The 16,857-nt window shown below is 43.8% G+C and overlaps 1 protein-coding gene and 1 long non-coding RNA gene across 3 annotated transcripts; both read left to right on the top strand.

Annotated features, from left to right (window-relative positions):
* Positions 1–528: 528 nt before the first annotated feature.
* Positions 529–8,315, top strand: ankrd39 (ankyrin repeat domain 39). Of its 2 annotated transcripts, none has more exons than XM_033013691.1 (5): positions 529–1,922; positions 2,165–2,313; positions 3,494–3,597; positions 5,273–5,476; positions 7,633–8,315. In XM_033013691.1, the coding sequence occupies exons 2-5, from the start codon at positions 2,214–2,216 to the stop codon at positions 7,786–7,788; spliced, it is 564 nt and encodes a 187-aa protein (XP_032869582.1). In that variant the 5' UTR covers positions 529–1,922; positions 2,165–2,213; the 3' UTR covers positions 7,789–8,315. The 2 variants fall into 2 exon arrangements, with proteins under 2 accessions (XP_032869582.1, XP_032869581.1); XM_033013690.1 differs by having other exon boundaries at positions 531–1,233.
* A 3,343-nt stretch (positions 8,316–11,658) lies between these two features.
* Positions 11,659–14,840, top strand: LOC116967233. The gene is made up of 3 exons (XR_004410183.1): positions 11,659–11,855; positions 13,458–14,280; positions 14,597–14,840. It is a non-coding gene; the product is annotated as an uncharacterized LOC116967233 (long non-coding RNA).
* Positions 14,841–16,857: the final 2,017 nt, after the last annotated feature.

Raw genomic sequence — 16,857 nt, 5'->3', positions numbered from 1 at the left:
ACTTTGAACTCCCAAACGTCCCAACCTCTCCCATCACCCACACCCTCCCACCTCGCTCTAATGAGCGTGTTACCACAACCCAAGGCTGAACTCCTTGCGCATCCAAGACCATAAGAAATCACAGGGAGTTGTGGACACAGCCCAGACCATCACACAAACCAATCTCCCTTCCATTGACTCCATCTACTCCTCAAGCTGCCTTGGCAAGGCCACCAGCACCCTCTGACCCTCTGAGAGTTAGATTTAGCTCCTAGGGCTAAAGGAATCAAGGGATATGGGAAGATAACAGGAACAGGTACTGACGAAGGGCCGAATGGCCTTTTCCTGCACCTATTATTCTATGTTTCTATAATCGGACTTTGAGGGACTTTATCCTGCACTAAGTGTTATTCCCTTTATCATGCATCTGTACGCTTTGCATGGCCTAATTGTAACCATATAGTCTTTCTGCTGACTGGTCAACATGCAACAAAAAGCTTTTCACTGTACCTTGGTACACGTGACAATAAACTGAACTAGTGTCATCTCCTGCCACCTCTTTTTATGGTATTATGCGGTGGTGGCAAATACAATGGGTTGTTGAAAGCCACCCAGATTATTCTCGCATTACTCCTCTTCACATGATCTCTATTACGGCCAGAAATACATTTGTGGCTTTCCTCCAAGTTCACCTCATCAGTAATTATATTGGTCTAGCAACCACTACAATTGCAATGCTGTCAGAACTGCATTGTTGAAGATAAGAGCATGAAATAATACCTGAGATTTAACCATTTAAAAACAAATCCTTAAGTATTTCGAGAAGAAGCCGGATTGAACGTTTGTCAGCAAACTGACTTGGTGGGAGATTGAGATTCAGCCGGACTGATAAAGATCGACTCCGCCTATTAGACGTTAATTGAATGGGTGATGTTTTGGGTCGAGACCATTGAAATTGTGATTTATGTTTGAACCCTAACCAAATACCAATGTTTTACGCCATCTGGTGTTCACATACAAGATTAACATGGAAAGTATTGATTGGTGAACTTTTATTTTTTTAATTGAGATACATTTAATCAAAAACAATTCGTCGCGACCGCAAGGAAACGTGATCACGAATTTCGCCTCTGGGGCTATCCAGACATTTCAATTTGGATACACTTCGGTTCCTTCCCCCTCCGCTCGGATTGGCTGCGGACCTGGTTGTATCTTTACTGTTAGTTACATCGTAAACCTTTGTGTTTTCAAGAGGTGAGTGAAATGGAGGTGTTTGTCCTGAGAAATAGTCCGAGTTCAACCCAAAGATCTTAGAGCAGCTCTAAGATCTTTGGTTCAAACGGCTGTTATTGCTGACATTGGTGGTATAGGAAGTGCTGACTCACCAGGGTTTGTCTGCATGAGTGCACACTGTTTTTGCGGCCATCTTTAGTTTATTGCACGTCTTTCCAGTCCTTCAATTTTAATATTGCTTCTAGGGTTTGAGTAACGACCAAAGATTATAATCTTTGGTAACGACCCAGTCAGCGGTTAGGCATATAGTTTCACAGGTTTGCACTACCAGTTAGCTTTGGTTTCAAAGTGGTGACGTGTAGCAGATCTAGAATCTAAGAGTGGAAATGTTGGCGAGGAATTATCAGACGAGTCCCTGGCAAGTCCATCGACCCAGTCTTTTTAAAGATTGTGTCGAAATAATTTAAAAACAACAGAAAATGCAAGCGAAAGAACACTATAGACCGGTCAGTATCAATGGTGAAAACGTTTAAAGTCTGGATATGGTCAACTATTGAAGACCCAGTCAGTCGTGGCCAGAGGTAGAACCTTTTTACTCCGCTTTGTTTTTGGGGTCACCGGTCGAGAAGATGAATTTACCGGAGAGAATGCGAGCGACCAGGTTGCGGGGAAAAGATCGGCGCGGGGTTTGAATGAGCCAATTGAAAGGCGTAAGCACTCTCCTTCCGTAACCTTTCCTCGATTGTGGCGAATAACGAGCTTAAAGGTGATCTCAAATAAATCAAAATGGGATTTCATAAAATACCTTCACCAACAGAGATTTAGAACTGTCTACCAGAGGGTGTAAGTATAGATGGTTTTAATGAGGAGCCGAAGAGCGATAGAACAGCTACAGAAAGATTGGAAGGGACCTGGGTGGAGCTTAAATAGTAATAGTAATTTTCTCTTGCAGCTCGTCTTTGCTGGTCTACGGGCCGCGACGTTTACTTCCAACCAGAAGCATGGCCTCGGCTAGCCATAGTCTGGATTGTACCTGCTGTTCTATTGACTCCTCAGTCCCAAGTGTACAGCAGACATTAGAGGAAATGGATTTTGACAGAGGTACAAAACCATTCAAGCTGTGACTTCAGTATATCTTCATCTTCTTCTTGTGCATGGCGTGCACAGCCTAAAGTTGTAGGACAACTTGTTCTATTTGATTGTGCACGCCGGGTTGATTGCGTTCGTCCAACAGGGCGGTCAACGTGAAGGTTGCAATCTCCCACCCCGTCCAGTATATCAGTAATGTTGACAGCGTCAAACATTGCATTGATTTCTCCTCAACATTCCCTCTGTGGGCAGCGTATCTACACGGTTACATATGCATGTTGAATTAAAGGTAGAACTTTCACTTTCATTTTGATTTTGTGAATCACAGAATATTCCTGGCTGTTTCATGGGCATGCTGTACCTCTGAGGATATTAGAGAGATAAATATTGGCCACGGCAGCACCAAATCCCCTCTTTCTCATCTAATGTTTTTTTTGTGTAGGAAAGAACTGCAGATGCTGGTTTAAATCGAAGGTAGACATAAAATGCTGGAGTTACTCAGCGGGTCAGGCAGCATCTCTGGAGAGAAGTAATGGGAGACGGGTTGGGGATGGTTTCGGGTCGAGACATCAGTCTGAATAAGGGTCTCGACCCGAAAGGTCACACATTCCTTCTCTCCAGAGATGCTGCCTGTCCTGCTGAGTTACTCCAGCATTTTGTGTCTACCTAATAGTTATTTGGAATCTTCTGTGTCCACTTGAGTAAGCGATTATCCGCCTGAGAAAACATAGTTTTACTGAAAAAGAGAAGTAATTGCCAAGATCAAGGCCTCTAATCCAAAGCCCACAGCTTTCACTAGCCCATGGTTCACTAGGCAGCAGTGATCGTCCTTCAAACAACAGACACCTCAAAGCGCTGGAGAGATACCAATAATGCTGTAGATCGATTGTCAAGATGAGTAAAGCGACTGTTTCACACTCTCCCAGGCCAAAGTTCTCTCTATCAAGTCTCTAGTCAGCAATATAAATATAAAGCAACTTTACAGGCATCATGGGTGAGGGGAGATTGTATAATCCTCAGCGGTCTAGGAGCAGGCTGTTTAGGTCGTGGAGTTTGTTGCATGTGCTTATAGCTAATTTGCAATTGGGCAGGAAGTGTACATTGTTCAATGGGAGAATTACATGGAGTAAGTTCTATTCGATATACAACTGGGAAATTACCTGCCTGAATATTTCCTCTTCCCTCGATGTAGGCATCTGGTCAGCAGCCTGTAATGGTGAACTCGGCAGGGTGCAGAATTTTCTGGAAAAAGGGACCGATCCAAATTCACCTGATCGATCGGGCTACACAGCGTTGGTGAGCTAATACTTTACAAGGTGATCTTCATTGTAAACTAATTTAACTCACAGTCGAGCGATTTGATGGTGGAGGGGATGTGAAGTATTATCTTTGGACAGACAGTTAAAAAAGTAATTGAGGAAAGTCAGAGCAATTCTGATCTTGGGGATGTGATGTAAAAAAACAACACATTTGCATCCAATTTATATCATGATTTTTAAATATATAATCCTTTTAGAATAGAAATCCAATGAGTTACCTGGAGGAGCTCCCCCAGAATGTTTTGCAAATTGCTCTTTCATTATTATTTTGGCAGGGTAAACATTTGTTCCTCAAGTTTTCTTTGAAGGTATTTTTCATCCAGGTTAACCTTTCCATGCTATTTTTAAATTGATCACTCAAAGACATGAAAAACCAGCTGAATGTCTGTCAATAGACAATTGGTGCAGGAGTAGGCCATTCAGCCCTTTGAGCCAGCATCGCCATTCACTGTGATCATGTCCCAGGGCTTTTACTTGAATCTCTTGAAAGGACGAAAAAGGATAAGAAGATTGTTCAGAAAAGCATTTGCAGCCCTTGTTTTATTAATGGAATCATGAGTATGATAGCAAAAAGGTTATCCTCAACTTTTATTTAAAAAAAAGCTTTGAGATGAAATATCGTTACTAATTCCACACATCGCGCTATTGGAAGCATGTTATGGCATTAGAGGACCATGTGAAGATTTTGCACTATGGTTTCAGAGATGGGGAAGTGAAGTTATCCAGGAAGAGAAGCTAGAGTTCCCCTTCGAGCACTGCGGACCAGTTAACAGGAGGCTTCAATAGAATTAAGAATGTACGTTTTTTCTTTTGTAAGAAGGAACTGAAGATGCTGGTTAACACTGAAGATAGACACAAAATGCTGGAGTAACTCAGCAGGACGGACAGCATCGCTGGAGAGGAATGAGTGATGTTTCAGGTCTGCAATTTCGGGTCTGAAGGAGGCTCTCGACCCATTCCTTCTTTCCAGAGATGTTGCATGTCCCGCTGAGGTACTCCAGCATTTTGTGTCTATCTAGTTTTTCCTTTTGTTTTGTTCAGGATGTGGGCAATGCTTTGGGTAGTGTGTTCCAGTATTTACGCTGTGCAATGGAGAAGGAACAGCAATTTATTTTTCAAATCCAGATATTTCCATTGGTTAGTATGGATGTATTGGGCTGAATGGCCTGTTCCATACTATATAACTCACGATATTTCCATCAGCCTGCTGTCCTTGCCCCCTTGGTGCCTTGGGTTGAGGGTTTGAGAAGTGCTCTCACGATAGGTTAGATGAGAAAATGGCATAAATTTTGCACATAGCACAGAGTGCAGTTGTAGGGAAGAAAGATTTTTCTCTGAACTAATGCAAGTTGGAAGGTTTTAAAGAAGAATGTAAGTGTCTGGATTGCAGGCATGGAGGAAGCTAAACAAGTCACTTTCAAAAGGGAATGATAATTCCTGTATTGGATACATTTACCAGTCTGTGGAACAGTTGAAACAACCAACTATTGGTCTCTTTCATGGAGACATCATAGGAAGGATAGGTCATGTGGGTTTATCATTTATTTAAAAAACTAGTAGATTCAGTAGAAAGAGGAAGATAATTATAGGCAGGAAGATTTATATTTCCACTGAATACTCCGTCCAAATTATCTCTGTACTTTTATTCAAAGCACTATGCCAGTCGCCGTGGTGATTATAAGATCTGCGAGTATCTGCTGAAGAATGGAGCAAACAGTAATGCTCAGACTAAAGGAGGGGCAACTCCACTTCACAGAGCTGCCTACTGTGGCCACCTCCCTGTGCTCAAGCTGCTGCTGTCCTATGGAGCCACCCCTGCTATCACGGATGATGACGGCGCAACTCCTCTACACAAGGTACGTACGGTGATGCTACTGTCAGCCCATATTCTGCTGTCATTCGTTAGTCCTTTTTTAAAGCAGTGTCATGTTTACAGTTACAGCAGACGTTGTGGTCAAGGTTAATTAATTTTGGTCCTCTTCCCCCCCACCCCCCCCCCCCCCCCCCCAGCCCCCCCCCCCCCCCCCCACCCCCTAGAGTGCTGCCTCTAGACTTGACTCACTCATTGCTGCCGTTTATTGGCTCCTAGTTATTCAGTACCTCAAGTTGCCAACCATGTTTTCACATCACTTTGCGGCCTAGTCTCTCTCTATATCTGCTAATTCCTCTATCCTGATGGGGTAATAATGATGCTGGCTGCTTTGATATCTTTAAATGTCCAAGGCCCAAGCTCTGGAATTCCCTCCCTAGACCTTTTGTCTTTTTCCTCCCAAGATGTTTTTCCAAATCTACCTCTTTAACCAACCTACATGTAATGTGCCCTGAAGGTTCCTTGCGTAGATCGATGTCAGATTTTGTTGAATATGTTTCCGTTTGTGACTTAGGATGCTTTTGTCTGTTAAATGTGCAATATAATTCTGAATATCATGGATACGACCACTTGGTGGAGCTGCAAGCTGTTTCTTGCCTCAATAGCATATTTTAATAATAATAGGCAAAAATGCAAGCTTTCTGTTTATCCTTATTGCAACATAAGGGATTCAGTAAGCAGATCTTTATACTGGTTAAAACTAAGTATGCACATCCAATAATATGATGTAGCTCTATCGGACTTTGGTTAGGCCGCATTTGGAATATTGCATGCAGTTCGGTTTGCCCCATCACAGGAAAGATATGGAGGTTTTGGAGAGGGTTCAGAGGATATTTACTAGAATGCTGCTTGGGTTATAGGGCTTCAGCTACATGGAGTGGTTGGGTAGATTAGGATTATTTACTCTGGACTGTTTTAGTTTCAGATTTTTATTTTCAGATTTTTATTTAGATTAAGACCCGACCCCCGGAGATTCGGTGGCTGCAACTGCGGGTTTGGCGGACGGCACCGGGAGCCCGCGGGTCCCTGCTGGGTGACCGCTTTTCGGGGCTTCCGCAACGGCGACTTCTCCCGCCCGAGTTGCGGGGTTGAAGAGCTCCTGGAGCGGGGCCTTACAGCACCGCCCCGCGCGGCTGGGAATGGCGGCGGGTCTCTGCGAGCGCGCGCCGGGGGCTCTAACACCAAGACCCGGTGCGCGAACTTGCATTACCCGGCGTGGTTTAATGGCCACGGGACAATTCGCCATCGCCCGCCGGGGGCTTTGACTTTGACTCTGACATGGGGGGGAGAGTGCAGTGGAGAGAGAAGTTTTTTTGGCCTTCCATCACAGCAATGTGATGGATGTTTATGTAAAATATGTTGTGTCTTGGGTCTATTTGTTGTAATGTATGGCTGCAGAAACGGCATTTCGTTTGGACCTCACGGGGTCCAAATGACAATAAATTGAATTGAATTGAAAAATTGAATAATCTTGCTCAATATGTATTCTGCATAGAATTGTCTTGAGCATGTGTCATTCTTCTTTCTCACTGGCTGTAGCTCCCCATTAATTAACACAAGGCATCCTTTATGTAGATCAAACTGGCAGCATCTGTTCTGAAGTGAGGGGACAGGTCCAAATGGTGCTTCACTTGCACTTTTCAGATGGGAAGACTAAGTGATGGATTCTCCACAGGCAACTTTCCTACATTACTTGCCTAGCTAGTAATAACTATGCTGTTTAGGTTTGCTGGGCAATCTACACAAAGATGTAATGACCTACCAGATAACTGACGTGGGAACTATTGGTTTAAAGAAATGGTATTAATAATTTGAGCTTTGTGCTAATTTAGAAGAGCATGTGGTAGACATGAAAATCTGAGATTTGTAGGTGCTGGAAAATCTGAAATAAAAATAAATGGGGAAAGAGAAACAGTTAAAGCTTCAGATCCAAAATCTTTCATCAGATGTAGGAAACATCTTGGGTATTAATGGAGGTCTGTGTACTTCAGGGAATATTCTTCTTGATCTGTTTTAGCAAATCTCCCACTCTGCTCCCCCAGATCATCAATTTACATTAGCCAAATCCATGCATAGAAGTTGGCTTTTTGAGTGAAATTAAACTTAGAAATTCTTTACAAGCAATATGTCTTTTATCCACAGGCTGCAGACAGGGGTCATCAGGAGGCATGCGATGTTTTGCTCAAGGAGAATCCTGCTCTAAGGACAATAAAGGACAGAAGGTCCAGAGCACCTCATGATCTGGTGACAGACCATCCAACTTTGAAGGAACATCTGCAGCCCAGGAAGTTAACGTGAAAACCATTTTCTGGATTTAATATCCCCTGCCAATACAGCACTTACAACATCGACTATAGATTTTGTAAAAGTAACAATGTCCTTCATTTATTAGTCACATTGGAGCTTTGTCTGGTGGATTGCCAGGCTGATGTGACTTGATGTGCTGATCAACTTGTGGATGATTTACAAAAATATCTGCATCCAGCTCCCATATTGCTGGGGGCAACTGATGACTATAATTTTCTGGGTTACTAAATGCGGTAATGTAACAACCAAGTTGCTACTACTTTATTTTATCCTGCTCATACAGACTGATATTTTAAGGTATTAAAATTTCAAATTAGTAGGCTATTCTTATCCACTGTTTTATTTTTCCACATTTCATCTTACTTTTTCATCTTTGCTACCAGTCTCTGCAGTTGATCCTAACCAAAATGAACAATTTGAGATGCAATTTCTTCAAACCTGACTGTAAGATTGATGGACTGCTAGACTCAAAGTACAATTTAAAACTTTGTGACATAAATCTGTGTCATAAATAGCAACAAATGTGTAAAGTAAGATCTGAGCAGATTTTCAGATTTTGTTTTGACAGAAGGCAGGTTTTCCAGCAAAAGTCCACATTTTGTAAGCTTGATAAGTTCGACAGAAAAGAAGGAATTGATAAGTGAGTTGAGACCCTTTAAAATCATTTGGCAGTCAGTGCCACTCATGCCTTTGTTTCAGATGATTATAGTTCAATTTCTGGTCCAGAGATTTTAGCACAAAATAATACTCTGATGGATCAGGACAATGCTGAGGAATGATTCCAATGACAGGAATGCCGACTTCAGCATGAAATGTTTAGCCAAGACCTTGTCTGCTGTTTCCTCAAAGAACAGTAGTGTTATTTAAAAAAAGATTTATCAGTCTTCAGATGAGGAAGGTGTACACGTTAGATGTCTCGCCTCGAGTGTTTATGTCTTAAAGCTTCCCTCACCGTGTTGTCGTCGAAGGTTGTCGTGTCCAAAGATTGGTCGTGTCCAAAGATTGGTCGTGTCCGTCCCGCGTCACATGGTCGTAGTAGGCCAAGATTATAGAGTAGTAGGCCCGGGACACGGGCATCCCACGTGACACGGGCGTCGTCGCCGCCGCTTCTTGCCTTCACCCTCACTGCCCCCCCCCCCCATCACGTGGGGCACATGCAGCCCCTTTGCCGGGTGGCTCCCCTCGTCACGTGGTCCGTTGCCCGGGCTTCCCCTCGTCACGTGGTCCGTTTACCGGGCCACTCCGTCCCCTGGTCCGTTGCCCGGAATCCCCCCGTCACGTGCCCTGTTGCCCCCCCCCCCCCCCCCGTCACGTTGCCCGGAATCCCCCCGTCACGTACCCCGGTGCCGGCCCCCCCCCCCCCCCGTCACGTTGCCCGGGCTCCCCCCCACCCGTCACGTTGCCCTGACTCCACCCGTCACGTGGCCCGTTGCCCGGGCTCCGTCGGGCGGTTGTTGTCCGCCGTCGCGTCGCGTCGCGTTGCCCGGGCCCGTGCGGCCTTGTCACATGGCGCCCTTTGTTACGCCTGCCCTTCGAATGGCCGTGTCCCTCCTCTCGGGTTACCGGCCCCGCCGGAGGAGGGAAATGGAAGGCACCGCGCACTCATCACCTGGAGACGTGGCTGGCGGCTGAAGATGCTCCAGGTTGGAGGGCTGACCGTCTCCAGGATCCAGAGTTCCCGAGTCTATGTGACCGTAAACTTCAGAGGTGAGGGAGACGAGGGGGTGAGCCGTGCTCCCCACATCACCCTCGGCAATCGCCGGTCAAGGCCGCCCAGCCACTGAAAACCACCCCTCTGGCCACTGGGCGAAATCCCGAGCAGTTACCATCTAGTTATCATGCACTGAGTCGCTTGTGTGTGGAACCTAGTCTCCTCTCGAAACTATCCCCCTTAACATTGGACCACTGCAATAATAGTCATTCAGCCCTATGATGTTGCACTTACTCTTTTCGAAATCTCCCTCTTCATAAATCCATGTGATAGGAGCAGAATTAGGCCATTCGGTCCATCAAGTCTATTCCGCCATTCAATCATGGCAGATCTAATTCTTCCCCTCAACCCTATTCTCCCCATAACTCCTGACACCACCCCTTGGCCCTATATTTCCACCTACTTACAATATCTATACGAGTTTGCAGCTTCAATCATCCAGAATGTTTTTCGTCAACATCTGCACGTTCTTGTGTTTTTAGATAACTTTTGCATGTCTCTGTTGAATTCCATAATAATAACATTTTCCATTCTCTTAATAGCCTTCTAATAACACTTTCCATTCTCTTAATAGCCGCCTTCATTGACGATTGGATTTTATTTAAGACCCTTGGGATTTTCTTTATTATAAACAGCATTATAAATGCAAGTTACTGTAAGTGAAATGTAAGAATTGGGAGAATTTTAGTTGGAAGGCAGATTCCATATTGGACAAGTTATATTAAAGCAAAATGTTTGGAGAAATACCCTTTCAATCGCAACCCGAAGACCCGATAGAAGCAAATAAAATTATGAGAGGCATAGAGAGGGGTGACAGTCAAATACTGATTTCATGGCTATCCTGATTATTACCTCTGATTGTTTACATTCCTGCCAATCCATTAACTACAACTCCCTTGCTTATCAAGAATATATCTCATATTTTCTTAGGACATGGCAGGCCCATTAAGTCTGTGCCAGCTCTTTGAGCAGTCTCATTAGTCTTATTCTTCTATTTATTTACCGTTAACTCCCCCTGACTCTCATTCCATCCACGAGCGCCAGAGGTAACTTACAGTAACCAATTAATCTGCTTCTTGATTTAAAACATTCCTCTGCTTCCCTTTGAGGAAACAATGTGTAAAAATAAATGACCCACGCCTGCATTAATTGGGAGATCATTAATAAATTGGTAGCATTCTTTCCATTGAAACACCTGGAGAATGTAACTCTGACACGTTGTGAACCCATTGACATGGAAAGTACAAGTGCACGCCGCGAATCTGGTAATAAACAGTTGTAAATACTGAGAAAATGCTGCTTTATTGGTCCAGTTATCTTCCTTCTGAATTATTTGTAGTTTCCAAAAATCACCCTTGACCCTGTAGTTTTAGCTTTCTGATTTAAACAGGTTCCCAGGGCCTTCCTGTTGCAATAAGTGAGAATAACATTTGGGGACCTCTCATTAAAACCACTCTGCCAGCATACCCCATTTTCCTCTCATCTATTTTGTTAGATTTCACTTAAATGCATCTTTGCTAATCCCTGTTGAGTACTATTTCCTGTGGTATTGAATTCCACATTCTCACCACCATCTAGGTAAATACATTTCTTCTTATTTCACAATGGATTTATTATTGACTGTTGTTTTAGTTTTGGATTCCTGCACAAATGAAAAACGTGTATGCACTCGATTGAATTTAAGGATCATTCTCAATTCCTCAACTTTTGTTTCCTAGAAAGCGGTGCACTCAACTTGTTTAGTTTTTACCTCTCTATTTTTGTATAATTCTTGTAAATTATTCTTGTAATTTATCTGGTACATGTCTATTCTAATCATGGAGATCAGAATTGTACAATTTGATTTGTATCATATTGAATGGCGGTGCTGGCTCGAAGGGCCGAATGGCCTACTCCTGCATCTATTGTCTATTGTCTATTTTGTTTCAAATCTCTGGTAAACATTGTTCTATTCATGAGTTTATATGATTTTTGAATTGTATCATTTTAGAAATTCTCTTGTTAACGTGCAAATATATTTATTTATTAGTGTGTCTCTGCTAAATATTACTTTGCGTTATCTCATTTAAATTTCTCAGAATAGATGGGCTCCGTAGCCTTCCTTCTAATCAATACTGATTTAGCTATTAACATTAATTTGCCAATGGTAGAGAGATTCAGTATCTCCATGTGACACTCAACTGAAGCTTAACTGGATCAGCCAAACAGTAATGCTCAGACTAAAGGTGGGGCAACTCCACTTCACAGAGCTGCCTACTGTGGCCACCTCCCTGTGCTCAAGCTGCTGCTGTCCTATGGAGCCACCCCTGCTATCACGGATGATGACGGCGCAACTCCTCTACACAAGGTACGTACGGTGATGCTACTGTCAGCCCATATTCTGCTGTCATTCGTTAGTCCTTTTTTAAAGCAGTGTCATGTTTACAGTTACAGCAGACGTTGTGGTCAAGGTTAATTAATTTTGGTCCTCTTCCCCCCCCCCCAGCCCCCTAGAGTGCTGCCTCTAGACTTGACTCACTCATTGCTGCCGTTTATTGGCTCCTAGTTATTCAGTACCTCAAGTTGCCAACCATGTTTTCACATCACTTTGCGGGCCTAGTCTCTCCCTATATCTGCTAATTCCTCTATCCTGATGGGGTAATAATGATGCTGGCTGCTTTGATATCTTTAAATGTCCAAGGCCCAAGCTCTGGAATTCCCTCCCTAGACCTTTTGTCTTTTTCCTCCCAAGATGTTTTTCCAAATCTACCTCTTTAACCAACCTACATGTAATATGCCCTGAAGGTTCCTTGCGTAGATCGATGCCAGATTTTGTTGAATATGTTTCCGTTTGTGACTTAGGATGTTTTTGTCTGTTAAATGTGCAATATAATTCTGAATATCATGGATACGACCACTTGGTGGAGCTGCAAGCTGTTTCTTGCCTCAATAGCATATTTTAATAATAATAGGCAAAAATGCAAGCTTTCTGTTTATCCTTATTGCAACATAAGGGATTCAGTAAGCAGATCTTTATACTGGTTAAAACTAAGTATGCACATCCAATAATATGATGTAGCTCTATCGGACTTTGGTTAGGCCGCATTTGGAATATTGCATGCAGTTCGGTTTGCCCCATCACAGGAAAGATATGGAGGTTTTGGAGAGGGTTCAGAGGATATTTACTAGAATGCTGCTTGGGTTATAGGGCTTCAGCTACATGGAGTGGTTGGGTAGATTAGGATTATTTACTCTGGACTGTTTTAGTTTCAGATTTTTATTTAGATTAACTGGCAAATCTTGCTCAATATGTATTCTGCATAGAATTGTCTTGAGCATGTGTCATTCTTCTTTCTCACTGGCTGTAGCTCCCCATTAATTAACACAAGGCATCCTTTATGTAGATCAAAACTGGCAGCATCTGTTCTGAAGTGAGGGGACAGGTCCAAATGGTGCTTCACTTGCACTTTTCAGATGGGAAGACTAAGTGATGGATTCTCCACAGGCAACTTTCCTACATTACTTGCCTAGCTAGTAATAACTATGCTGTTTAGGTTTGCTGGGCAATCTACACAAAGATGTAATGACCTACCAGAACTGACGTGGGAACTATTGGTTTAAAGAAATGGTATTAATAATTTGAGCTTTGTGCTAATTTAGAAGAGCATGTGGTAGACATGAAAATCTGAGATTTGTAGGTGCTGGAAAATCTGAAATAAAAATAAATGGGGAAAGAGAAACAGTTAAAGCTTCAGATCCAAAATCTTTCATCAGATGTAGGAAACATCTTGGGTATTAATGGAGGTCTGTGTACTTCAGGGAATATTCTTCTTGATCTGTTTTAGCAAATCTCCCACTCTGCTCCCCCAGATCATCAATTGACATTAGCCAAGTCCATGCATAGAAGTTGGCTTTTTGAGTGAAATTAAACTTAGAAATTCTTTACAAGCAATATGTCTTTTATCCACAGGCTGCAGACAGGGGTCATCAGGAGGCATGCGATGTTTTGCTCAAGGAGAATCCTGCTCTAAGGACAATAAAGGACAGAAGGTCCAGAGCACCTCATGATCTGGTGACAGACCATCCAACTTTGAAGGAACTTCTGCAGCCCAGGAAGTTAACGTGAAAACCATTTTCTGGATTTAATATCCCCTGCCAATACAGCACTTACAACATCGACTATAGATTTTGTAAAAGTAACAATGTCCTTCATTTATAAGTCACATTGGAGCTTTGTCTGGTGGATTGCCAGGCTGATGTGACTTGATGTGCTGATCAACTTGTGGATGATTTACAAAAATATCTGCATCCAGCTCCCATATTGCTGGGGGCAACTGATGACTATAATTTTCTGGGTTACTAAATGCAGTAATGTAACAACCAAGTTGCTACTACTTTATTTTATCCTGCTCATACAGACTGATATTTTAAGGTATTAAAATTTCAAATTAGTAGGCTATTCTTATCCACTGTTTTATTTTTCCACATTTCATCTTACTTTTTCATCTTTGCTACCAGTCTCTGCAGTTGATCCTAACCAAAATGAACAATTTGAGATGCAATTTCTTCAAACCTGACTGTAAGATTGATGGACTGCTAGACTCAAAGTACAATTTAAAACTTTGTGACATAAATCTGTGACATGAATAGCAACAAATGTGTAAAGTAAGATCTGAGCAGATTTTCAGAATTTGGTTTGACAGAAGGCAGGTTTTCCTGGGAAAGGGGTTAGCAAAAGTCCACATTTTGTAAGCTTGATAGGTTCGACAGAAAAGAAGGAATTGATAAGTGAAGTTCAAGTGAGTTTATTGTCATGTGTCCCTGTATAGGACAATGGAATTCTTGCTTTGCTTAAGCACACAGAAAATAGTAGGCATTTACTACAAAACAGATAAATGTGTCCATATACCATGATATAAATATATACACACTTGAATAAATAAACTGATAGTGCAAATAACAGAAAGTGGTTGCTAATAATCAGAGTTTTGTCCGAGCCAGGTTTAATAGCCTGATGGCTGAGGGGAAGTAGCTATTCCTGAACCTGGTTGTTGCAGCCTTCAGGCTCCTGTACCTTCTACCTGAAGGTAGCAGGGAGATGAGTGTGAGTTGAGACCCTTTAAAATCATTTGGCAGTCAGTGCCACTCATGCCTTTGTTTCAGATGATTATAGTTCAATTTCTGGTCCAGAGATTTTAGCACAAAATAATACTCTGATGGATCAGGACAATGCTGAGGAATGATTCCAATGACAGGAATGCAGACTTCAGCATGAAATGTTTAGCCAAGACCTTGTCTGCTGTTTCCTCAAAGAACAGTAGTGCTATTTAAAAAAAGATTTATCAGTCTTCAGATGAGGAAGGTGTACACGTTAGATGTCTCGCCTCGAGTGTTTATGTCTTAAAGCTTCCCTCACCGTGTTGTCGTCGAAGGTTGTCGTGTCCAAAGATTGGTCGTAGTAGGCCAAGATTATAGGGTAGTAGGCCCGGGACACGGGCATCCCACGTGACACGGGCGTCGTCGCCGCTTCTTGCCTTCACCCTCACTGCCCCCCCCCCCCCATCACGTGGGGCACATGCAGCCCCTTTGCCGGGTGGCTCCCCTCGTCACGTGGTCAGTTTCCCGGGCTTCCCCCCGTCATGTGGTCCGTTGCCCGGGCTTCCCCTCGTCACGTGGTCCGTTTACCGGGCCACTCCGTCCCCTGGTCCGTTGCCCGGAATCCCCCCGTCACGTGCCCTGTTGCCCCCCCCCCCCCCCGTCACGTTGCCCGGAATCCCCCCGTCACGTACCCCGTTGCCTGCCTCCCCCCGTCACGTTGCCCGGGCTCTCCCCCCCGTCACGTTGCCCGGGCTCCCCCCCCCGTCACGTTGCCCTGACTCCACCCGTCACGTACCCCGTTGCCTGCCTCCCCCCGTCACGTTGCCCGGGCTCTCCCCCCCGTCACGTTGCCCTGACTCCACCCGTCACGTGGCCCGTTGCCCGGGCTCCGTCGGGCGGTTGTTGTCCGCCGTCGCGTCGCGTTGCCCGGGCCCGTGCGGCCTTGTCACATGGCGCCCTTTGTTACGCCTGCCCTTCGAATGGCCGTGTCCCTCCTCTCGGGTTACCGGCCCCGCCGGAGGAGGGAAATGGAAGGCACCGCGCACTCATCACCTGGAGACGTGGCTGGCGGCTGAAGATGCTCCAGGTTGGAGGGCTGACCGTCTCCAGGATCCAGAGTTCCCGAGTCTATGTGACCGTAAACTTCAGAGGTGAGGGAGACGAGGGGGTGAGCCGTGCTCCCCACATCACCCTCGGCAATCGCCGGTCAAGGCCGCCCAGCCACTGAAAACCACCCCTCTGGCCACTGGGCGAAATCCCGAGCAGTTACCATCTAGTTATCATGCACTGAGTCGCTTGTGTGTTGAACCTAGTCTCCTCTCGAAACTATCCCCCTTAACATTGGACCACTGCAATAATAGTCATTCAGCCCTATGATGTTGCACTTACTCTTTTCGAAATCTCCCTCTTCATAAATCCATGTGATCGGAGCAGAATTAGGCCATTCGGTCCATCAAGTCTATTCCGCCATTCAATCATGGCAGGTCTAATTCTTCCCCTCAACCCCATTCTCCCCATAACTCCTGACACCACCCCTTGGCCCTATATTTCCACCTACTTACAATATCTATACGAGTTTGCAGATCCTGCAGCTTCAATCATCCAGAATTTTTTTCGTCAACATCTGCACGTTCTTGTGTTTTTAGATAACTTTGGCATGTCTCTGTTGAATTCCATAATAATAACATTTTCCATTCTCTTAATAGCCTTCTAATAACACTTTCCATTCTCTTAATAGCCGCCTTCATTGACGATTGGATTTTATTTAAGACCCTTGGGATTTTCTTTATTATAAACAGCATTATAAATGCAAGTTACTGTAAGTGAAATGTAAGAATTGGGAGAATTTTAGTTGGAAGGCAGATTCCATATTGGACAAGTTATATTACAGCAAAATGTTTGGAGAAATACCCTTTCAATCGCAACCCGAAGACCCGATAGAAGCAAATAAAATTATGAGAGGCATAGAGAGGGGTGACAGTCAAATACTGATTTCATGGCTATCCTGATTATTACCTCTGATTGTTTACATTCCTGCCAATCCATTAACTACAACTCCCTTGCTTATCAAGAATATATCTCATATTTTCTTAGGACATGGCAGGCCCATTAAGTCTGTGCCAGCTCTTTGAGCAGTCTCATTAGTCTTATTCTTCTATTTATTTACCGTTAACTCCCCCTGACTCTCATTCCATCCACGAGCGCCAGAGGTAACTTACAGTAACCAATTAATCTGCTTCTTGATTTAAAACATTCCTCTGCTTCCCTTTGAG

Source organism: Amblyraja radiata, chromosome 39 (genome assembly GCF_010909765.2).
Source record: "Amblyraja radiata isolate CabotCenter1 chromosome 39, sAmbRad1.1.pri, whole genome shotgun sequence".
NCBI lineage: Eukaryota > Metazoa > Chordata > Chondrichthyes > Rajiformes > Rajidae > Amblyraja > Amblyraja radiata.
Note: the sequence above shows the minus strand (reverse complement) of the source record. Positions and strands in the feature narration are given on the sequence as shown.